The sequence below is a fragment of the Talpa occidentalis genome, unplaced genomic scaffold (genome assembly GCF_014898055.3).
Source record: "Talpa occidentalis isolate TD23 unplaced genomic scaffold, MPIMG_talOcc4v2.1, whole genome shotgun sequence".
In the NCBI taxonomy this organism is placed as follows: Eukaryota; Metazoa; Chordata; class Mammalia; order Eulipotyphla; family Talpidae; genus Talpa; species Talpa occidentalis.
In genome coordinates this window covers 85,506,168-85,531,957 of record NW_026555331.1, presented here as the reverse complement: position 1 = coordinate 85,531,957, position 25,790 = coordinate 85,506,168, and the positions used below count along the sequence as shown (strand labels likewise).

At 41.6% G+C, this 25,790-nt stretch overlaps 1 protein-coding gene across 1 annotated transcript; it reads left to right on the top strand.

The window, feature by feature from the left end:
* Positions 1-7,566: 7,566 nt before the first annotated feature.
* Positions 7,567-13,347, top strand: LOC119242356 (uncharacterized). The gene is given in 2 exon segments (XM_037508079.2): positions 7,567-9,602; positions 9,605-13,347. Coding segments are annotated over 2 exon segments (5,307 nt in total). The 5' UTR covers positions 7,567-7,765; the 3' UTR covers positions 13,075-13,347.
* Positions 13,348-25,790: the final 12,443 nt, after the last annotated feature.

The following is a 25,790-nucleotide window of genomic DNA, read 5'->3' as shown; positions in this document are numbered from 1 at the left end:
CTGGGCTCTCCAGCGTCTCTCGTGGCCTTTGCTTCTCTGCTCCTTTCACTCTCTCTCTCTCTTTCGCTCTGCTGCCATCCCTGTGACGCTGCCCTTATAAGCCCAGTCTTAGCCCAGGTGTACCCACCTACGCATGCCCACACCCTACTCCAGGTGCCCGCCATCAGGCATGCATTCAGGACAGCACAGATCCATCATCAATCCTAATGGCGGGAGGGAAGAAAAGCCTGATACTTTTTTACCTTACTACCTAAAGTTGTTGGCAAAGACCAATGTGCATAGTAGTCTTTGTAATATTCAACGAAAAAAAAATTCTTCTGAAACACTAAGATTTTCAATTTGGTAAGTTAGTTCATGTCTCAGAAGAAAACAAGCAGCTTGCCTCCTTCCCAGGCATTCATCAAATTTATTAATATTTTCAAAAAGCAGACTTTCTGCTTTCTCTAGTTTGTCATTTTCTATTTTATTGATTTTTTCCCCTCTAATCTTTATTGTTTATTTCTGTTAACTTATTTTAGATTTAATCTTTTGTTTTTAGGTTCTTAATGTGGAACTTTGGTCAATACTGTTAAATGTTTCTTCATGTCTAGTATAAACTTTTAGAACTATAGGTTCCTCTCCAAACATTGCTTTTGTTGCATCCTGCATATTTGATAAGAAGTATGTTTATTATTATTCAGTTCATTATTTCATTATTATTCAGTTTTTGGATTCTTATTAGGATTTCTTCTTGGACTCATACTTTCTTTAGAAAAGTATAAATTTCCAAATAGTTGGAATAATTTTTATTAATATATTGTCTTTCACGGAACTTGTTGATGTATAATATCAAAAACTGTTCTCAATTGAAATGTACAATTTGATGAATTTTAATAGCTAACTCTCATAATATCAATGTTAGTAAAGAATCCTTAGATTTCTTCTTGCTCCCTTAGAATTCATCACTCTCTTTGCCTTAGGCAGGTTTAGATGATTAAAAAGATAATAATCGGGCCTCCCCCGTGGCGCAGCGGTTGAGCGCTGGGTTGCGAAGCTGGCCGCGGCCTCTGCAGCGCCGGTTCGATCCCCGGCTGCTCCCTGGCCACCGGAGGAGGGTCCCACATGGCGCGCAGACCTCTCCTGCCGCCCGCTGCTCCCCTCAGCAGTGTACTTCGGTCCTTCTGCCTGTTCTGCTCCCCGCTCTGGCTCTGGTGAATTCTCTCACCCTCCCGCGCTTCTGACTGTACCCAGTGCATGTATAACAAAACAAACAAACAAACAAATAAATAAATAAATAAAACATGCCTCTATAAAAAAAAAAAATTAAAAAAAAAAGATAATAATCAAAATATTTCACAGAAATAATAATCAAAAAGAAACTTGGATTTGGCTATATTAATATACAAAGTAAACCTCAAAACAAGGAAATATTACCAGGACAAAGATAAATATACAATGATCATTCAAATGAACATGGAATATTCTCCAAACAGAGCACACTATGGATCATGTAACAAATCTCAACAAAGAAAAAAAGAAATCATTTAAAATGATAAAGTTAAATATAGCTCTTAACAATCAGGAGAGGTAGCCTGGCATGTTTTTCAAGGAAAAACTATATAGATTTGCTCTAGAATAAAGTTTGTTTGCTGTAGAATATTGAAGAACATAGTGCAGGATAAAACCTGAGTGTATATAGCAAGTTACAGAACCTTTGAGGAAAGTGAATTTTATTTGCCATACTATATAATATCTGAGTTTGGAAGAAAATAGACAAACTATGCTAAAATATTGGCTAAGTTTGCTTGATTTTGATGGGTTTATTTATAAAGCTATTTTAATATCCCTTACTGCCAAAGACTAAATTAATGCAATACTGGGATTTTATTTTCTCCCTGTGAAAATATAAATTGATCTTGAAATATTTAGTCTGCTTTTAACAAGAGGAATAAAAGATTATTCTGTACTTTCTGTGTAGCCTGCAAGTTTAGCAGAAATCCTGTATATCACCATAATAATTTTCCATAATTTGTGCTGACTTTATTATGTTCTTGATTTTTTTTTAAAAAGTTCTCTCTGGGAGAGATAAATTCCTTATAATTGTATTACTTCTATTTTTACTGTGAAGTATTGTCACTTGATGCAGTTAGTCTATTACTTGTCTTGACCAGATGACCAAATCTTTTCTGATAATTCTTTATTTTGTTTTCTTAAGAGCCTAAATTCAGAAAAAATAAAACTTTTAGGATGCCTTTTCCCTTTAGTCAATGGCAGTAAAATATACATAACATAAAATTGACCATCTTAACCATTTTAAGTATACAGTTTGCTGGCATGAAGTGCATTTCCATTGTTGTACAACGATTACTACCATCCATCTTCAGAACTTTTGCATCTTTCCCTACTGAAATTCATTACATTTTAAAACATTAACTCCCTTTTCCCCACTTTCCCTGTCCCCAGCAAACTCCTTTCTGTTTTCTGTCTCTAAGACTGGCTACTCATGGCTCACATTGGTAATATCATAGAGTAGTTATCCTATTTTGACTAATTTATCTCACTTAGATTATCTTTAAAATATAGCACAGGCTGCAGTATGTGTTAGAATTTTTCTTGTTTCTTATGGCTGAATAATTTTGCATTGTAAGTATGTACTACATTTTGCTTATGCACTCATTCTTTGATGGACTCCTGATTTGCTTTTATCTTAGGCTAAACAGTTTTTTTGGTGAATAAATTCTTTTTTATATTTGTGAATAATGCTGATATGAATATGGCTGTACTAATGTCTCTTTAAGAAGCTCTTTTCAATTATATTGGGGTACTCCAGAACTGGAATTGCTGCATTATATGGTAATTCTATGTTTATGTAACATTATTATTGATTTTAGGAATCACTGTACCAGTTTCCAGAGCTATGCACACTGCAATGTCCATGGTTCTAATTTCTACATAGCCTTGTCAACACTTTTTATTCTCTCTTCTTTATAAGAGATATCTAATGGTTTTGAAGTGATAGGTCACTGTGTTTAGATTCGCGTTATTAGATTTAGATTTGCATTTTTCTGATGTTTAACAATTTGAACAGTTTTAATCATTTCATCCATCATCATCCCTTATGCCTCTGTAGTGGCAGGATGGTCACAGGGCTGGTTCTTTATGATTCGAGCAGACCAGGTGAAAGAGAGTCCTGGAGCCCTTGGTGGTTTTCTCAGGCTTTTATTGAGCTTTTACAAGTATTGCAGCAACCAGGTACACGCAGGCAGGGGTGCGTGGTGGGGGCGACAGAAGGGCGGCAGGCCCCCAAACCCCACCCCCAAGTCTTCTCTCTGGCCTTCTTTCTCCCCTTCTCAATCTCTCTCTCTCTCTCTCTCCTGCCTCTTTCTCCTGCCTCTGCTTCTCTTGGCAGACATTTCAATACTGCCCCCATGGCCCACAGAAGTAAACAATATAACTTATAACAATGTAACAAATGCAGGTGCCCCTGGTTCTTGTATGCATGAATAAATAAATCTTTTAAAAAATTTCCTTAATAATAAATACATATTTTATAAAACTTGAAACTGATCAATATTTACATTGAAACGGCTAAATTTTAAATTTTTTAGTGAATTCAAAAATCGTTTCAGAAGAGTAATTTGGCATCTTGCTCATTTTATTTTCCTGCCTGTCTGTCTCCTTATCTACATACCTACATACTTGAAACACACATTTTTTTTTTAAGGGATTTGGAAATCAATGTTTTGGTTTTTTAAAAAAGATTAATTTATTTATGCATACAAGAATTGGGTGCAGGCCAGAGTTGCGGGGTAGGGGTTGGGGGGTGTGCGGGGTTTGTGTGTGAGAAGATTCACCAGAGACAGAGCGGGGAGCAGAACAGGTGGATTGACTGAGGGGAGCAGCGGGTGAGACAGGAGAGGTCTGCTGCGTCATGTGGGTCACCTCCCTGTCTAGGGATGTAACTTGTGCTGCAGTGGCTGTGGATAGCTTCATAGTGGAGGCCCCTAAAATTCACATTCCAGCAGCTGAAAATGGAAGCATACCTAGGTTCTGTAAATAGGGAAGGATAAACCCTTTTTCTTTTTCTCCAGTCTCTGGACTTCATAGATTCAATGTTTTACTAATGGCAAAGTCAGTGGGTTGGAGTCTTCCAAGAACGTTAAAAGTTCCTATTCTTCATGAAATATAGCTAGTACTAGAGTGGCTTCAAAGGAGACTATCTTTCATCATTTTGTGTGTACTGAAAAGAATCTTTAGGAAACAGTGTTGTTTGAGGATACTTTCATCTTTAGTAATTGTTGGCCATCTCAGAAGTTATTTTTGGAAAACTTTTTTTTATCTTCCTGCCCCTTCATATGACTTCTAGATTTTATGCAGTGCTCTGAAGTGTCATCCTGAACTTCACTTGTTTATGGAGGGCATTTTTCACTGTAATATTCAGATTACATATGGAAATTCTGGGCTGCATTTATGGTACTAATGTTGCCTCAAGAATATATACAAATGGACATTGAAGTAGGCATCTACCAGAGAAACTAGTGAGAAAACAACAAGAACAATAATTTTGGACAGAGGATAGTTCTGAGGACTATTTTTTGGGGGAAGAAAAGCCAAAAGCATTCAACACTCTTTATTCCTGGAGGAAATTTAACAAGTTGATGATGTTCACATATCCATCTCCTATTAACACCAGTCAAACCTAGTCCTGTTATCAAATTAAAAGAATAATAAATAGTTAAATGGATTACTGTTAACTTGAATGTAAGTTCTAGACAATGAGCAAATGATTTGGTATCATCCCGTCATGCATAAAGAAATGGAAGAGAAAGAAGCCAGTCATCAAGTCACTGCAATGCAAGTTGAATTTTGAGTGGAAAAACAATTATGTTGTTGTTGTAGTAAAAAATATGCATATTGCACTAAAATGCTTTATCAGCCAAAGGAAGTATCAACAAAACCATTTTTCAAAAAAAACCCAATTTTGAAAAAGCAGACTTTCTAAAGCCCTGGTATCCCCAGCTGTCTCTAATCTAGTGCTTCTAATCATTGGCAATAACTATTATTAACCCAAGACAAACCTGGGTGTTCACACACGCATTCTACAAACACTTATGTATCTGTTGGACTCTATCTATAGTACATCAATACTATAGTATTGATGAGATGCTGAGGATCCAGATAAGTTAGCAAGAGGAACAGAAAAGATAAGTTTAAAATATATTTGAGGGAGGATATATAGAATATAAAACTTAGAAGAATAAAAGAAGTTTTGAAGTTTAAAAAGAAGATATCATCAATATTCTCACTCAAACATAAAATGGATACCTTCCAATAATTTTATTTAACTCATTAATTAATGAAGTCACAGATGTCACAGTTTATTTAATGAGAATTAAAAAGCACACATATGTTCAGTTTAAGTAGGCTTAAATGACCTTGCAAATAGTTGTAAAACTGCCTTATTTCATGGGAGATAAAGATGAATCGATAAACCCAGATAAAACCCATAGTGTAATTTTAGACATCATTTTTCTGCATTGCTTTCAGGAATCTACAACTTATAAGAATTATAAAATGGCTCAAAGACTATGAAAGGATAGAGAACTTGTGGCATCAGATAGCAGTAATCATGTGCTTAGACAAGGGCCTGATTTTCCTTTGACAATACCCAGTGATCCTTTTGGTCCATTTCAAAAGGAGGTAATGAGTTTAATTTAAAATGTATTGGGTTTATATTTCCTTGGAGATTTAAAAATAAATCCTGTCAAACTCTCGTTGTATTTGACATTGGTAATGGGTGTTATATTTTCAGAAAGGACTGGATAACAAGGCTTATATAGTGTTGAGAAGGTTTATTGATCCAAAATTATCAGCATGAACACTATAAAATAGTATCAAAAAAATGGACTCTAGTTAGATTGCAAAAGTTCAATTTCTGACATTATTACTAACTAGCTATCGACATTGAAAAGGTTATTTTCTTTCTCTATAACTTAATTTCTTCATTAATGAAATAATAAAAATAACAGTATTTATCTCCTAGAACTTTGAGAGGATTTCCTGAGATAATAAATGCCATGTGCTTGATATTGGTAACCACTGAATAAATGCAATTTATTCATATACTGGGATAAAGATGATTAATATTTCAAATCATCTTTTCAAGAGTACAATTTAATGGAAGCTTTTATCAGTTAAAAACCCTCTTTCTGAGTGCAACTTTTCCCACTTCCCTGAAATTTGCAGTTGCATGTCTTCTCAGCTCCATCACCTTAAGAACCAACCTTATAAACCACAGCTAGAAGCATTATTATGAGAGATGGAAGGAACACCAACTTCACTCATGAGAGTCTCATCTCATCATCACTTATGCCTTCATGGCATCTTAAGTCCCAAGGCATTTACCTGCCAGCAGTGAGTATTTTCCAAATAGATCCAGATGTTGACACTGAGTCGCGAACGGTATTGTCTGGTTTCTGCACCATAGCAGGTATATACAAATCAAGTAATTTTCAAAATTCCAAAATATTTTCTCAAATATAGAAAATTCTAAAGCAAGAGAGCATATTATTAAAATGACATGTATTGGGTGAATCCTATTCTGAAGAATAATGGTAAAGAAATACTAAAACAAAACAGTTTTATACGTGTACTGTAGCGGCTTAAACAAGAAGTCTGCAATGTCTTGTACAAAAGCAATAAATCCTTGAAAAATCTCAGCTATGTTAAAAGAAAATACTTAAGAAAAAATACTAGAAAGAACACAGATCAAATTATTAACTAAAATTGAACTGAGGTAATGAGTTTATGGCACTCCCTTCTTTTCATATTACTGCGATCCTCAAATTTTGTATAATGGAATATTTCAAAGTTTAAATAAAAATAAAGGAAACCCAAAACACAACCTCCTTGAACTTACCCTTTTGAAGTCTCAGACAGAAGAGACGGGAAAGATGTAGATGTGGAACCAAGCTTAGCTGAGGTTTCGCCATTTTGTATATCCTCCACCTTGATATGTTAGTCCTTGTCCTGCCGCATTCCGGAGATAGTTTCAGCAGTCACAACCCTCACTCCACTTGGTGACGAAAAAGCAGACCACCCCAGCCACCAATGAGGGCAGTCCTGTCCATAAATGGGACAGCATCTCTAACCGTCCAATCAGTTTGAAACTGTAACCGCGCGCGCCCAAAGTGCCTTTGTAGTAGCCAATGAATAATTGCCAACTTCTTTCAAAGTTCCCGCCACTCGCGACCCTATAAGATGTCCCAGCTTCCTCTGTTCGGGGCTCTCGACCTCTGCCGTTGCATCGGTGCGTGTCGAGGGCCCGGTCTCGAGCCCGTATTAAACTCCTTTGTGCCCTTGCATCGGTTGTCTGTGTCCTTGGGGGCTGCACTGGTCGACGTGGGCACAACATTTTGGGGGCTCGTCCGGGATCGACGAGTGCAGACCCCAACTGCCGAGCAACCGAAAGGAGTTCTAAAGCGCGCAGGTGAGTTCCAACACTCGCCCAGGTAAGCTTCAAGTCTGCAGACCTGTAGTTGTACTTAGTACCTGTATCTTTTGTACTTTGTACCTGTAGAAGCTGTTTTGTACTTAGTACCTGTATCTTTTGTACTTTGTACCTGTAGAAGCTGTTTTGTACTTAGTACCTGTATCTTTTGTACTTTGTACCTGTAAAAGCTGTAATTGTTTGCAAACCTGAAAATCTGTTCAATAGCCGGGTCAGGCTTAAGTGGACGCACTTGAAAGCCGCCGGCGTGGACCGCGGGAGACGTCCCCGGACCACATGTTAGGAAGGCCACACCCTTTGCGGGGAAGCAGATACCCCTTTTGGGGGCCTTTTAAAATATCAGTCTTTGGCCTGTTTCTTGTGACGACAGCCACTGTACTTCTAGCATTTGTCATCATGGGTCAATCACCATCTACCCCTCTATCCGTTGTTTTACAGCATTTTAAAGATGTCAGGTCCAGAGGGTCGGACCTCGGTGTAAAAATAAAAAAATCCCCTCTAATCACCTTTTGTTCCTCAGAGTGGCCGAAGTTCGGAGTTGGTTGGCCCCCGGAGGGAACTTTTGATTTACAGATTGTCCGTCGCGTAAAGGAAATCATCACCAGTGAAAAAAAATTCGGACATCCTGACCAACTCCCGTATATCTTAGTCTGGCAAGATCTAGTCCAGAACCCCCCTGCTTGGTTAAAGCCATTTTTGTCGTTACAGGCACAACCCGTACTGCCGGCTAAACTGCTTGGGTCCCACCCCAACACCCCGTCGGCACCTGCGGTTTTCCAAGACTCTACCCCGGAGGAACTTCTATTTCCACCACCCTATCATAACCCTTGTAGTAACCCTCCCCAACTCCTGCGGTCGGCTGACCACCCTCCCCCAGAGGCGGGCGGGGCTCGTGGGCAGGGTCCGGCGGCAGGCACCCGCTCAGTGAAGGCGAATTCCCCGGATTCCACCGTCCTGCCCCTGCGTGTGGCAGGATTGCCTAATGAGCAGGGCAACCAGCCCATGCACTACTGGCCGTTTGCGACCAGTGACCTCTACAACTGGAGAGCACAAAATGCACGTTTCTCTGACAACCCTAAAGACCTTGTTAATCTCCTAGACACTGTTCTATTTACTCATCAGCCCACCTGGGATGATTGCCAACAGCTCTTGCAGGTCCTCTTCACCACTGAGGAGCGAGATCGTATACTGACGGCCGCCAGGAAATTAGTCCCTGGAGAAGATGACACACCCACCACAAACGCGGCCCGCATAGATTTAGTGTTTCCCTTGACCTGACCTGACTGGGATTTTAACCAGGCTGAAGGTAAGGAGAGACTCCGGGTGTACCGCCAGACTCTAATGGCAGGGTTGCGTGCAGCAGCCCGCAAGCCCACCAATTTGGCCAAGGTAGGGGATGTGCAGCAGGGAAGGGAGGAGACCCCCGCGGCTTTTCTAGAACGCCTCATGGAAGCTTTTCGGCAATATACTCCTATGGATCCGGAGGCAACGGAGAACAGGGCCGCGGTGGTAATGGCCTTTGTTAACCAGGCGGCTCCTGACATTAAACAAAAACTACAAAGAATAAATAGGCTGGGAAAAAAATCTATTCGAGATCTTATGGAGGTGGCAGAAAAGGTGTACAATCGCCGTAAAACTCCTGAGCAAAGAGAAGACCGCATCCGCCAGGAAAAACGGAAGGTAAGGGCGGCTGAAAACGCACGCCACACTCGGGATATGGCCAGAATCCTGTTCGCCGTCACTCAAAAGGACGACCTGGGTAAGCTACACCCCTCCCGCCGCCCCAGCTCCACAGGGACAGGCAGGACCCTACAGCGTGATCAATGTGCATACTGCACTCAAAAAGGACACTGGGCCAAACATTGCCCAAAGAAACGGGGAATAACCTCAAACAACCCCGCCGTTTCTGACACTCCTGTCCTGGTGCTCGGGGGCACAAGAGATGACAGTGACTAGGACCGTCAGGGCTCGACCCTCCCCGAGCCCCGGCTAACCTTAAAAGTGGAGGGGAGACCCGTTAATTTCCTTGTGGACACGGGGGCACAGCATTCAGTCCTCACGGAACCCTTGGGTAAACTTTCCGGTAAAACTTCGTGGGTGCAAGGGGCTACGGATGCAAGCAGTATCCCTGGACCACGAAAAGATCTGTAGACCTGGGAAAAGGTCAGGTCTCGCACACCTTCGTTGTAATTCCTGAATGCCCGTACCCATTAATTGGAAGAGACCTTTTAACCAAGGTAGGAGCGCAAATCTCATTTGGACAGGAAGGTGTCGAAATCAAGGACTTTAAGGGCTCTCCCCTACACGTCCTCACGATTTCCCTTCAAGATGAGTACCGCCTTTTGGTGGCGCCAGATCACCCACCCCTTTCTGGGTGGTGGATGGAATCTTTCTCGAATGTTTGGGCAGAAACCGGGGGCGTTGGCCTGGCGTCCCACAGACCACCCATTATAGTCCAGCTAAAGCCTGGGGCTGAACCCATTCGGGTAAAACAGTACCCTATGCCTGCAGAAGCCAAGGCAGGAATAACGCCTCATATTCGGAGGCTATTGGACAGTGGTATCCTTAAAACATGCCATTCGTCATGGAACACCCCTTTGTTACCGGTGCGAAAACCACACTCGCAAGACTTCAGGCCGGTACAGGACCTCAGAGAAGTAAATAAACGGGTCATAGATATCCACCCCACAGTCCCAAACCCTTATACCTTGCTGAGTGCCTTGCCACCTACTCATGTGTGGTACACAGTATTGGACTTAAAAGATGCCTTCTTTAGTCTACCACTAGCACCCCAAAGCCAGGAAATGTTTGCCTTTGAATGGCAGGATGCGGAACGGGGCATCAGTGGACAATTAACTTGGACAAGGTTGCCTCAAGGGTTTAAAAACTCTCCCACCCTTTTTGACGAGGCCCTTCATGAGGATTTAAGAAAATTCCGCAGCCGATTTCCCGAACTAACTTTGCTCCAGTATGTTGATGATCTGTTACTTGCAGCGAAAAGTGAGCATGCCTGCCGAACAGGAACAGCCGAATTACTGACGGAACTGGGCCAGATGGGATACCGCGTCTCCGCAAAAAAGGCACAAATTTGCCTGCCCGAGGTAATCTATCTGGGCTACCGCCTCAAAAACGGTTATAGGTGGCTGACGGAAGCCAGAAAAGCTACTGTCTTACAGTTGCCGACACCCACCACCAAAAGGGAGGTACGTGAGTTCCTGGGATCTGCTGGGTTTTGCCGGCTATGGATACCTGGATTCGCAGACCTGGCCCAACCCTTGTATGAGGCTACCCGGGAAAAAGTAACTTTTCAGTGGACTCCCCAGATGCAGCAGTCTTTTGAGTCCTTAAAGAGGGCTTTACTGTCTGCACCAGCCCTGGGTCTTCCGGACATTACAAAGCCTTTCCATTTGTTCGTAGATGAGGCAAAGGGCATAGCTAAAGGGGTGCTCACTCAGTCCTTGGGCCCCTGGAGGCGTCCTGTGGCTTATCTGTCTAAAAAGTTAGACCCGGTGGCGTCCGGCTGGCCACCGTGCTTACGCATGGTGGCAGCGGCTGCCCTCCTTTTCAAGGACTCCCAAAAACTGTCTCTGGGACAAGTTACTTCCATAACCACCCCCCATGCGGTGGAAGGAGTCCTCAGGCAGCCGCCAGAGAGGTGGATGAGTAATGCCCGAATCACGCATTACCAAAGCCTATTGCTCAACCCAGAGAGGGTCAATTTTTCGCCACCCACGGGGCTAAACCCCGCCTCCCTCCTACCTGCCCCTGACCTGGAGGCCCATCTAGACTGTGTTGATATCTTGGCCCAGGTCCAAGGGTTACGCCCTGATCTGCGAGATAACCCTCTGCCGGACGGACTGGTTTGGTTTACGGATGGGAGCAGTTTTATCCACGAGGGCCGAAGAGCGGCAGGGGCGGCAGTGGTGTCCATGCAGGAAGTCATATGGGCTGAGCCTTTGCCATCCGGGACGTCCGCTCAAAAGGCTGAACTAATTGCCCTAACCAAAGCTCTCACCTTGGCTCGAGGGAAAAATTTAACTGTGTATACTGACAGCAGATATGCATTTGCCACGGCCCACGTACACGGGGCCATATATCGAGAGCGCGGGCTCTTAACCTCCGACGGCAAAGGCATTAAAAACGCTCAAGAAATTATGGATCTCCTGGCAGCGCTGTGGCTACCACGTAAGCTGGCTATAGTACATCATCCAGGTCATCAAAAGGACTCCTCGACTCCAACTCAAGGTAATAAGCGGGCGGATGAGGCAGCACGCCAAGCTGCCCTAATGCCGGTAGATGCCCTGACAGTAAAACTCCCAGACCCAGGGGACCCGCAGCTGCCGGAAGACCCAGAGTATAGTGCTATGGACTTTGACTACATACAGTCTCTACCGGGTGCTTTTTCTTTGGGACACTGGTGGTACACCCAAGAAACTAAGGCCATCTTGCCAGCACACTTGGCCACTGATCTCATTCAGCGCTTGCACCGAGCCACGCATTTGGGAGAGAGAAAAATTCTAACTCTAATCAGGCAATGGAACCTCCATGTCCGGGACGCAACCTGTACCGTGCGACAAGTAGTGGCATCCTGCCAGTCGTGTGCCATGGTAAACGCCACCAAGACAACCGGTGAACCAGGAATGAGGCCGCGAGGAACGCGCCCGGGGGTCCATTGGGAAATAGACTTCACCGAGGTAAGACCAGGTAAATTTGGCTATCGATACCTGCTGGTCCTGGTGGACACGTTTTCCGGATGGCCGGAGGCGTTCCCGACAAGAGGTGAGTCAGCTCGAGTGGTAGCCAAAATCCTGTTGGAAAACATTTTTCCTAGATTTGGGTTTCCAGTGACCATTGGGTCAGACAATGGACCAGCCTTTGTCTCTCAGGTATCGAAATCTGTGGCTTCTGCCCTGGGAGCAGAGTGAAAGCTCCATTGTGCCTATCGGCCCCAGAGTTCAGGGCAGGTGGAGAGAATGAACAGAACTTTAAAAGAAACTTTAACTAAATTAACTTTAGAGTCTGGCGGGGACTGGGTGACTCTCCTTCCCTATGCCCTCTTCCGGGCTCGCAATTCCCCTTATCGTCTGGGTCTGTCTCCGTTCGAGATTATCTATGGAACCGCCCCCCCAACCACACCGCACGGTGCGCAGTTAGCTTGTGATTTGCCTTCTGATTGTGAACTTTTTCTTTCTGTGTGGGCTGTACAGCAGGCTCACCAGGAGGTCTGGCCCCGCCTCAGAGCGCTCTATGAAGGGGGAGGACCTTCTCAGACAGCCCACAAATTTCAGCCTGGAGATCTTGTCCTTGTCCGCCGACACAAGACCGACGGTCGTGGCCTCCAGCCCCGGTGGAAGTGTCCCTACATCGTCCTCCTGACCACACCCACCGCACTCAAAGTGGACGGCATCGCGGCCTGGGTTCATCACTCACACGTCAAGACGGCACCAACTGACGACTCCCAGCTGCAGTGGCGAGCCCGGAAGCATCCCACCAATCCACTCAAGCTGACTCTTCAGGCGCTCCCGGCTACAACCCATCGCTCCCAGACCACTGCCCACGCCGTGAAAAATGACACCAAACTGTAATGTTGGCTACCTACTGTCCTTCCTTTGTTTTCTCCTTGTCGGGGCTGACTGGGATCCCTGCCGACGGTGCATCACCGAAGGCATATTCGGTCATATTCAGAGCAAGTGCTATGTTAGTAAGCGTGCTTGCAGCCTTAAGGGAGTTCCTTTGTTTGTGGCGACCCTGATTAAGGGCACCACCCATGGATGTCCAGGTACAGTGGGGAGGGTGGTCTGTTGGAAGCGTTTAAATCAAATGCCGCCTAAAAATGAAAGTTGCAATCACTGTAAAGAGGGGGGAGTTTTTCAGCCTATACCTTTGTTCATTCACAGTGCTATGAAAGGTCTACTGTTTATCAGTGCACAGAGTCCAATCGAACTTTCTGGACTGGTATATCCTTAGGAAATAACGCGGGATATGTATGCCCTGTCAAAGCAGGAAAACCCTTTTGTTGGACTCTGCAAACCCACTGGGGGATGACAGATGGTGGGGGTGTGCAAGACCACGCACGAAAGCAGGAAGTTCAGAGGGTTTTTGAACAAGTTGCCCAAACACAGGATCGGTGGTTCAAGCCGATACACATCCCAGGCCCGGTGGGTTCCCTTAAATTGGAAAAGACAGTACAGGCCATGTTAGACTCAGCCCTACAATTTTTAAACAAGACCAACCCAACCCTGGCCAGCGATTGCTGGTTATGTCTAAGAAAAGGACCCCCCCGTTACACAGCGATCCCTGCTGTGTACAACTGGATTAATTGGACGAACCTAAAGGGCCCAACCCATACGTGTAACCAGACCTTGCCCATCAATAATGTCAAGCTCTCCCCAACAGTTACTCAGATGCCATGCCTTAGTCACAATGGGACCTTAAGAGTGGGTCAAGTAAATAAGGTACTCTGCAGTTCAGTAGTCAGTGCAACTAAGGCGCCCAGTTTTAATGGCTCTGCCTCTATGTGCCCGCCGGCACTGGGCACTATTTTCTTCTGTGGCACCACAGCCTACCCCGTACTCCCTGCTAACTGGTCGGGCTTGTGCATTTTAACATATCTCATGCCCGATGTGGGAGTGGTCCCAGGCAACCAAAGCCTTCCCATACAGCTCATCCAGTCTGTGCCTGCCGGACATAAGCGGGCCATAATTACCCCACTACTGCTCGGCCTGGGGTGGCAGCCGGAGTGGGGACCGGAGTTGCTGGAATTGGGACCTCTGTTAACCTTTACCAAAAAATTTCAGCTCAGCTGGTGGGGGACATTGGGCGGCTAGCAGATACAACCTTAGAGTTACAGTCTCAGTTAGACTCTTTGGCCGCGGTGGTCCTGCAAAACCGCCGCGGGCTAGATCTTCTCACAGCAAAGGAAGGAGGCATCTGTCTCTACCTGCGGGAAGAATGTTGCTTCTATGCTAACAAGTCAGGAATAGTTAGAAATAAAATTAAGCAATTACAAGAGGAACTAGAACACCGGAGAAAAAAGCTAGAAGACAACAATGCATTTCTTTGGGAAGGCTTAGGAGGATGGCTGCCCTATCTCTTGCCTCTTCTGGGCCCAGTCGTTACCCTCTTCTTAATTCTGTCTATCGGGCCCTGTGTCATTAATCGACTCGTGGCCTTTATTAAACAACGGGTAAACACGGTCCAGTTAATGGTGCTGCGCTCCCAATATGCCCCCTTACGCCAATATAACTCTCCCCAACAACCCCTAAAACAGGACCCCTCCCAATACATAGGAGTGGAGCCCTGACTGTTTCCCCTCATCGCCCACTTTCAGCAGGAAGCAGTTACTGATCAGAACGACGCCCCTTTTCCCTGACTGCAGTTAGGGGCTCCATTCCCAAAAAGGGAGGAATGAGACATAGGGCGAGTTAGGGTGATTAAGCAAGTTTCAGGAACAGTACAAAAGAGGACCTCTAAGGAGTTTAGGAAGGCTTCAGGGATAAAAACAACTAAAGAAACATCTCTTGTTTAAGCAGAGTAATTCTCATTTGTGGCTGAGAACTTTTGCTGGACCTATAACCCTGTGAATGAACAACAAAATGACACATAATGTGACTAAACGTAACCATAATTCTGAGACTGACTAACTGATAAAAGGCTTGGTAGCTGTGTTATTTTCTTAACTGACTAGCCGTTTTTTTTTTCAAAAAAAAAAAATGGGGAAATGTGGAACCAAGCTTAGCTGAGGTTTCGCCATTTTGTATATCCTCCACCTTGATATGTTAGTCCTTGTCCTGCCGCATTCCGGAGATAGTTTCAGCAGTCACAACCCTCACTCCACTTGGTGACGAAAAAGCAGACCACCCCAGCCACCAATGAGGGCAGTCCTGTCCATAAATGGGACAGCATCTCTAACCGTCCAATCAGTTTGAAACTGTAACCGCGCGCGCCCAAAGTGCCTTTGTAGTAGCCAATGAATAATTGCCAACTTCTTTCAAAGTTCCCGCCACTCGCGACCCTATAAGATGTCCCAGCTTCCTCTGTTCGGGGCTCTCGACCTCTGCCGTTGCATCGGTGCGTGTCGAGGGCCCGGTCTCGAGCCCGTATTAAACTCCTTTGTGCCCTTGCATCGGTTGTCTGTGTCCTTGGGGGCTGCACTGGTCGACGTGGGCACAACAGTAGACACATAAGGAACTATAAATCATCTTAATTTAAGTTTTTTTCACTAACCACCATACTGCTGTATCACAATAACAAACATTTTCCTATGTCACTAATGCAGAAAATATTATTTCCACACTGGGAATACACTTGAAGAATTATGGAGCACCTGGCAAAAAAAAGTAGCCAACTTTATGATATAAAGTTTTGTATTCCCCTGGTAAATGCATGATTGTTTTTCCAGCTTTGACAATAACAAGATGTAAGCATTTCTGTTAAGGTTACCAAGTAACTTACTCCCCAGTTTCTGTAGTAGCCACTTTTTTTTGGAGAGCTGTGCCAGCTCTGTGTTTGAGTGGAACTTCTTGTCCCTTCTAATGAGTAATAAACATAATAATTTATTCAATCAAACTAAAGAAAGACATGGAAATGAGAAGATACAATCAATACAGGACTTAACTTCAAAAACAGGAAAATACCACTTTAAACTGAACATGCTAATGGACTAGAGCTGGAGAGTTGTGGAAGTAAATCCCTCACAACGTTTCTTTTGTCTGACCCAGAAAGGAATGCATAGGTTATATACATAGACTCCCTTTTCTATGGTAACTGCAACTTTCCCCAGGGCAACAGGAAATAAGAAGGGAAAAATTCTTACTGCTGGTCCCGCATGGATTTAAATAGGTGAAGCTTTGGGTAGCAATGAGATTTCACCAGGCTCTAAGCTTTTACTTCACAAAAGGCCATGTGCCCACCTGCTCTTTTCCATTCCTCAGTCTTTCAAAGCATTCTCCTAACGATCTGTCATAAATGTTCTTAAAGTGTAAATACTCTCTTATAGGTCATTATGTTAGGGTTCTCAAAGAATGGGGAGTATACTCACAACCACAGGTAATGGCATAAAGATAAGTCAAAAAGAAGAGAATCCTTTGGTGATTCTTAAATTACACTCCTTCCCTACTTTCTTATAAAGCCATAAAGTTAGTCTTATTCAGAAAAATGTACATATTTTTTCTATTTATAATCGTGATAAAAATATAAAATATACCACAAATTTTAAGGGTATAGTTTAGCCATGGTACATATGTTCCCATTGCTGTGCAATGCATCTTCAAAGCTTTTTAATATTACATGTGGAGACTACATACTCATTAAACAGAGATTCCTCATTTATCCCTCCTTTCAACACCTGGCAACTGTTGTGCCCAAGATCAGCAGACTTGGCGAGCATAGCCTCCAAGAATCCAAAGACAGCTGATGCAAATGCAAAAGGGAGTTTATTACGGGCTCGAGACCGGGCCCTCGACACGCACTGATGCAACGGCAGAGGTCGAGAGCCCCGAACAGAGGAAGCAGGGGTATCTTATAGGGTCGCGAGTGGCGCGAACTTTGAAAGAAGCTGGCAATTACTCATTGGCTACTACAAAGGCATTTTGGCGCGCGGTTACAGTTTCAAACTGATTGGACGGTTAGAGATGCTGTCCCATTTATGGACAGGACTGCCCTCATTGGTGGCTGGGGTGGTCTGCTTTTTCGTCACCAAGTGGAGTGAGGGTTGTGACTGCTGAAACTATCTCCGGAATGCGGCTGGACAAGGACTAACATAGCAAGGTGGAGGATATACAAAATGGCGAAACCTCGGCTAAGCTTGGTTCCACAGCAACCACTATTCTACTTACTGTTTTTATGTGTTTGACAACATTTTATACTTCATATAACTGAAATTACAGTGTTTCCCTTTTTTGTGACTGGATTATTTCACTAAATGTCCTCAACATCCATCCATGTTGTAGTATGGGACATGATTTACTTCCTTCTTAAAGTTGAATCATGTCCAGTTGTGTATATGTACCACATACATTTGACTTGCTTCCGTCTCTTGGCTGATGTAAATAATGCTATTAAGGACATGGTTGCGCCAATAATTCTTTGAAATCCTGCTTTAAATACTTTCATATATATGTCCTGAGGTGGGATTGCTTGATTGTATGTTAAATATATTTTGAATATTTTGAGAAAACTTATTGTTTTTCATAGTGGCTGCACCATTATGCATTTCCAGCAATAGTGCACAAGGATTCCAATTTCTCTACATTCTTACCAAGACTTGATATTTTCTGTTTTTATTTTTATTGTAGCCCTCCTAAATCAGTATGAAATAACTCCTCATGGTGTTTTTGAAGATTATATTTTTAACAGTATTATATGTTGGCATTACACAATACAATTTGTAAATGTTGCCTCTAACATCACCAAATTACCATATTGTGTCCTTGCAATATTATAATACTTGACAATCAATAAAAATTCAAAAAGCATAGTGATTTGCCAAGATTCATGAGAGATTACTGATAAATTGGGAGTTAAATTTTTAGCTATGAATATGCCCATTTATTTACATATTAACTCCTCACTTTCATGTTGTTATAATTTCTCTATCCTAAAATATGTTATTTTTAAATACCTCATATGGATACCACCAAATTTTATGAAGTTGTGTTTTGCATTTCCACATGGTAACACCAATAACAAAAACTTTACAAATTAGTTAAATAAAAATGAAGGAAAACAAAATAGAAATAAAAAGACAGTTTAAAAGATCAATAAAATTATGAACTGGCTTTTTGAAAAGATGAGCAAAATAGACCTCTAATTACGCTAATGAAAAAGAGAAAATAGAATCAGAAATGACGTTATAATAGACAATATAGAAATACAAAGGATTCTAAGAGACAACTCTAACCATTTCCATGTCAACAAATTGGATAATCAAAAAGAAATGGATATATTTTAAGAATTTATATTCTAAAGACTGAATGAGAAAGAAATAGAAAACCTGCACAGACCCAATTTCAAGCAAGGAAATTGAAACAGTAATCTAAGTCTTCCCCAAAAACAAAATCCCAGGAACAGATGGTTTCACTAGTGAGTTCTACCAAAACTTCAAAGACAAACTAATACTTACCAACTTCAAGCTCTTCAAAAAACTGAGGAAATGCTTCCAATTGCATTTTCTGAGGTTATTACTCTGATATGAAAAGCAGGCAAGGACATCACATAAAAATGTAAACTATAGTCCAATATCCCTGGTGAACATAGATGCAAAATCTTTAACAAAATATTAGCAAACCAAATTCAACACACTAGATTAAAATGATAAATACATTAAAAGGACCATATGTGACAATAAAGTAGCATTTATTTCAGGGATGCAAGGATAGTTCAACATCTGCAAATCAATTCATGGAATTCACCACAACAAAAGGAAAGACAAAAACCATATATGATCCTATCAATAGATGCAAAGAAAACATTTGAAAAGCTCCAGCATTCATTTATTATAAAAATTCTCAATAGATTGGGGATAGGAGGAACAAATATACTACAATATAATAAAGCCCATGTATGCCAAACCCACAGCTAACATCGTACTAATGATGAAAAACAGAAAGCTTTTCCTCTAAGATCAGGTAAAAGATAAGTATATACACTCTAACTGTTATAGGGCAGCCCCGATATTGAACAGGTTCCCTGGCTGTGGGTCCTCACCCGCGCCCTTAAAAGGGACTTATTAATACTCCACTATAGGCACACACAAAAGGTTAATAAAAGGTTTATTTACAAGGGAAAAGGAAATAAGGAAAATGTACAACTCAGGGAGAAAATAGGGAAATAAAGTCTTTAATGCGTCCTACCCGATCCGCCGACCTGGAAACCCAAAGTCACTCTCAGAGCTGGCCGGACGCTGCTAGCTGGCGGAGAGCCAAAATGGGGGACCCCCCCCCCCAAAGCCCATGTGTCTGCCTTTATACCAACTTGGCTGCTTAACCCCACCCTCAGGTCCCAGCCACCTTCCCTTTGGTGGTGATGGGATTTGGAGTTCCCAGTGTCTTTGGCTTTGGCCTGGGGTGGGGGTGGAGTACATAAAGCCTGTATGGAATTAGCTTTAGGACATCCTTTTCCCCCTAACAATTCCCCCCTTTCACTTTTTGCCACCATTTCCATGGTGATGAAGATCGAATATATGGATGTTGGGATGCAGTCTCAGATGAACATTTTTACCAGGTTCCAGTGTGAAAGAAAACCACTAATATTCAACATAGTGTTACATGTCTTAGCTAGAACAAGTAAGCAAGTGAAGGTACGAACAGGAATCCAATTTGGAAAAAAAGTAAAATCATTACCATTTGCAGACAAAAATGTTTATGTGTGTGTGTGTGTGTAAAATTCTAAAATTGTAATCTGTGCATCATGAGTAGTTACATCCCTCGGGAATTTAGAAGCTAAAATTTCCAGGCCCCATGCCTGCTTTAGAGAATCACAAACTTGGGTGCAGCCCAACAAATTTCTTAAAAAAGATTTAATAAATCCTTCAAGAGATTTGATATACACTGAAGTTTGAGAACCAATATCCTAGATAATCTTAGGACTTTCGCTCCTACTATGACATTGAAGAGATACAATATACAACTTTTTGCATCTCTTTCAAATTTTTTTCATAGTAAATACAAGTTCTAACACTTTGGGACTCCTTATTTTTTCCAGATTTTGAGAATACCTCCCAAATATCACTTCTACAGTTAGGGCCATCTTCTGTTTCTTATTCCTCATCCACTTTTATATGATGAGTTCCAAATATTAAATAAGATGTATGCTAACATTATATATTTTAATTAAAAAATCTTTGTGCATATGTCATGTGATTGATGGAGAAATATGAGAGATATGTGTTGTAAATCAAATTACAATGACTCCTACAAAGCTCTATAAATGCCATATTAGACCTTAGATTTTTCACCTATAATGCTGGTAATTATTTCTTCTGCCTACTAAAGATTTTTGTTAAATGAATAGTTTTATTTTTGCACATTCCTAACAAAATTACAGTTCTTTTAAGGTGTGCTGACTGAACTAATTTCTAATCTCAGTTTTTATAAATTTACTCTCTTTACACAATACTGCCAGTTAAGGAGGGAACCACTTTCAGCAGTAACATGTTCTGCTTCACACTGATTCTCATGAGTCATTTCAATAGTATGTTATTTTGAAGGTCAACAGCTGGCAGGAAAAAGCAGAGAAGAAATAATGCATGAAATTTAAAACTTCAAAGTACTCAAAAAGAAATCTCTATACATAAAGACTGTACATTTAGATTTTCTATACATGATATTTACTGGTCAGAAATGTAATTGCTTCCCTATGTTGGCATGGGCATGATGTAACATTTGTCTAGCAAGCTGAAAAGAAGTTAAAAGTAAATACACATGTTTTTATTTTTATTTATTTATTTTTCAAGATTTATTTATTTATTTACACAAGAACCAGGGTACAGGCCAGATGTGAAGGAGGGTGAGAGAATTCACCAGAGACAGAGCGGGGAACAGAACAGGCAGACTGATGAAATACACTGCTGAGGGGAGCAGCAGGTAAGGCAGGAGAGGTCTGCTGTGCCATGTGGGACCCTTGCCGGCCAGCTGGGATGGAACCTGCACTGCCGAGACTGCGGACAGGTTCGTAGCGCCGCACTCAACTGCCTGCGCCACCAGGGAAGGCCCAATACAAATATTTTTAAATGCCTCTTTTCATGACATGCATGCCTCTTGTAGAAAATTTAGAAACTGCAATCTAAAAATAAAAATACCAATGACATTCTACTTTCTGGAATAACCATATTTTCACCTGCATGAAATATATTTATCTTAATGTTTTCTATATTACTGTATACATGCGTGTAGTTTAGAAAAGAAAAAGTTTTCTCAACAGAAGTACAAAAATTAATTGTACGAATATCAAATAATGCTTTGCATTTTTAAAGGGTCATAGTAGAGATGACATGTCCAAAAATCTGGGCATAAGCACAAATTCCAAATTTACTGATGAAAAGATGAATTTCCAATCAGACAAATACATATTCAATTTATGTTAACCTGTTCATTCTAATTTTACTCATTGATTTATTCAAACGTTGTGAAATAGAAAAAAAACGGAAACGTCACACCTAGGTGAAAGATATTATTGTCTTCTATAAAATTAACTTAAAAAATGAAGTGATACTAGAAAAGGAACAAATCTGTAATAGTTCTGAAGACACTGCAGGGTGTTCTCACCAATACTCAAAATTTGAGGAATCACTTAAAAATATACAGTAGATAACAGGATGAGTGCTGGACACCTTGGAGGAAAGCAAAGTATTGAGCCATCAGGGCTGGTAATGGGAATAGGGTATATGTCAATTTGTGAGCCATTTCAATAAAAATTTGTGGACTCATTGAGACAGTCCCAAATTCAAGTTCTTTAGCTTATTTATCCCTAACTCTTGTTAAAAGACTTAAATAAGGTGGAACTTCTGACTCATAGTAAATGAAAATGCGCCAAGGGCTTCTGGGCTAGAGTAAGGTTATAAAGTAAAATCTGACCTTGAGAATGGCCATGAATAAAACAGCAAGGACATGTAGCTTTAGCTTGAAATGAGTTGAGCTACAGAAATGCGTTTTTTTAATCTCACCATTTCAGTAAGTCTGTTTGCTTCTTATCTATGGATTCTTGAGAAAAGCTTCCCTTTACCCTGCTAGCAAGAAACATTCTTTAAGTTGTTTCCCACCATACACAGCATTCTAAAATTAATCTCCTCTTTTGAGGGTAGTTTTCTCTAAGGGAGAAGTTTTAAAATGGCTAAGGAACCTCAGGGCACGTGCCCTACAGTGATGAACTAAGTCTTCATTTAGAAATATGAATTAAAAAATGAGTTGCTAGTTATTTTGAGGAAAGTAAATAGCAAGAGAGTCATCAAAATGAATTTACAAATATGAAACAAAATGATAACTTTCTAGAAAATTGTAATTCTTACCTTCAAATTTATTTGAAATGTTACAGCAACCAAAAAAGAAAAATTAAAAAAGAGAGGATGGTTAGAAATTAAAAGCATGCAAGCACAATGTTTTTAGAAAAGGATTCGAGTGTAGAATTGAGAACTATGAAAAAGTCGCTCTTATAGGTACTAAGCAAAGAGGTGGAAACATGAGAAAAATAGTTAAGAAAATAAGTTGTAAAACTTAGTCATTCTTTTTGGTTACTCAAAAATTTTGAATACCTTTCCAAAGTTTTGAGAATTTTCTCCTCTTATGAGCACTGTCAGAACTTTCCCAGCCTCCTGTGTTATTTGGAAGTAAAATTTGATTCATTAAAAAGAAATGTAAGGGTCAGTCAGGCACCCCGTTTTGTATCGGGGTTGCTCTACAACACTACTCCCTCCTCCCCCCGCCCGCCCCCCTGTAGTGTGTCTCTGGTTTATAGTTACTTGATTTTGATTTTTTGCTTTATTATAATTAGGTTTTTTCCTGGTCCCTTATTTAGGTTTTCTAAATTCCTGCTATGAGTGAGACCAAACAAGGGGGGTGGGAATTGTATGGGGACTATAACCAAGATGAAAATGCATACATTGTGCAAAAATGAAAAATGATGTAAAAAAATGTATAACATAAAAAATAAATAAAAATAAAATAAAAACAGGATGGTAAATTTTATGTATGTTTTACCACAACAAAAATTAAAATACAAAAAGTTAAAAAAAAAAATGTAAGGGGCCTCCCTGGTGGTGCAAGGGGTCAAGACTCAGTCTATGAAGCTATCCACACCACTCCAGCATGAGTTAGCTACCTGGCCAGGGAGCTACCCACATGGCACAGCCGACCTCTCCTGACTTCCCCGCTGCTCCCCTCAGCAGTGTATGTCAGTCAGTCTGCCTGTTCTCTTCCCTGCTCCATCTCTGGTGAATCCTTTCACTCTCCACACCTCTGGCCTGTACCCGAGTTCTTGTATACATAAATAAACAAATCTTTAAAAATAAAATAAAATAAATGTAAGTCCTCCCTGGTGGTTCTGTTGTAGAGCAACCCCAATACAAAACGGGGTGCCTGACTGTGGGTCCTCACCCGCGCGCTTAAAAGGACTTATCAATGCTCTACTGCAGGCACACGTGAAAGGTTAATAAAAGGTTTATTTACAAGGGAAGGGGAAATGAGGAAATGTACAGCTCTGGGAGAAAAGTGGGAGACAAAGTTTTAAATGAGTCCTACCCAATCTGCCGATCAGGCAGAGCGCCCAAAATGGCGCTCTCAGAGTTGGCCGCCAGCCAGGAGCGGTGAAGCCAGGAGGCAAGCGATTGCGAGCCAGCCAGCCAGCCACCCCAAGGCCCACGTGTCTGGTTTTTATATCCAACCTGGCTGCCCAACTCCACCCTCAGGTCCCAACCACCCTCCCTTGGTGGTGATGGGATTTGTCTTTCCCAATGTCTTGATGGCTTTAGTCTGGAGTGGGGGTGGGGTCCACAAAGCCTGTATGGGATTAACTCAGGACATCATTTCCCCTTAACAGTTCAGGGGTTAAAGTCTCAGTGCTATCAAGCTATTGCCAGCCACTGAGGCAGGAGTTCAATCATTGGCCAGGGAGCTAACCCACATGGCATAGCAGACCTCTCCTATCTGGCCAGGCTGCTCCCCTCAGCAGTGTATTTCAGTCAATCTGCCTGTTCTGTTCCCCACTCTGTCTCTGGTGAATCCTTTCACAGCCCTCCACCTCTGGTCTACACCCCAATCCTTGTATGCATGCATAAATAAAAATAAATCTTTAAAAAAATAAAATAAAAAATAAGTACAGCAAACTCGAGGGCAAGCCCTTCTAAATTATTTTTTAAAAGAATTTTAACTATCCATTCGTATATCATCAATTCATTCATGACAAATTAATCAAGAATAAATAGTGAGGAAAGAATAGTCTATTCAATAAATGGTTTGGGGGAAACAAAACAGCCACATGCCCACGTGTGAAACTGGACTGATAAACTATACACAAAAGTTAATTCAAAATGGACTAAAGACTTGAATGTAAGACCAGAAATCATAAAGCTCTGAGAAGGAAACAGATGGTAAGCTCCCTGATATTGGTCTTGGTAATGATTTTTTGGATTTGACAACAAATGCAAAGGTAGCCAAAACAAAAATAAACAAGTGGGACCCCATCCAAGAGAAAAACTTATGCATAGGAGAGGAAAAAAACAAGATGAAAAGGTGACCTATTGAATGGGATAATATATTTGCATATCATATATCTGATAAGGCACTAATGTCCAAAATAAAGAACTCATACAATTAAAAAAAAAAAAATCCACCCAAACCAATTTGATTATAAAATGGGCAGAGGATCTGGACAGACATTTTTCCAAAGAAGACATATAGAGAACCAACTGATATTTGAAAAGGTGCTCAATATCACTAATCATCAGGGAAATGGAAAACACAACTACAGTACGATATCACCCCACACCTGTTAGAATGGCTATTATCGAAAAGGCAAGAAATAACAAGAAAAGGCAAGAAATAACAAGTGGGCCTCCCCGGTGGCGCAGCGGTTGAGCGCTGGGTTGCGAAGCTGCCCGCAGCCTCTGCGGCGCAGGTTCGATCCCCGGATGCTCCCCGGCCACCGGAGGAGGGTCCCATATGGCGCGCAGACCTCTCCTGCCGCCCGCTGCCCCCCTCAGCAGTGTACTTCGGTCCTTCTGCCTGCTCTGCTCTCCGCTCTGGCTCTGGTGAATTCTCTCACCCTCCCGCGCTTCTGACTGTACCCAGTGCATGTATAAAAAAAACGAAACAAACGAACAAACAAACAAATAAATAAATAAAACATGCCTCTATAAAAGAAAAAAAAAAAAAAAGAAATAACAAGTGTTGGTGAAGATGTAGGAAAGGAATGAAACCCTGTATTGTGTTACTGTGAATATAAGTTGGTTCCCCCAATAATTAAAAATAAGCTACTATATAATCCAGCAATCTTTCTTCTGGGTATTTATCATCAGAATATGAAAGCACTAACTTGAACAGTTTTATATACCTCCAAGTTCATCACAGCATCGTTTTCAATAGCCAAGATTTGCAGACAATCTAACTATCCACGGAATGGATGATTGAATGAAAACCATGTGGCAAATATATACAAAGGAATTTTTTTCAGCCATAAAAAGAAGGAAATCCTGCTATTTGTGACAACGGTGATAGATCTTCAGATCATTATGGTAAGTGAAATATGTCAGAGAGAGAAAGATAATAATATATCATCTCACTGATAGGTGGAATCTAAAACAAAACAAAAA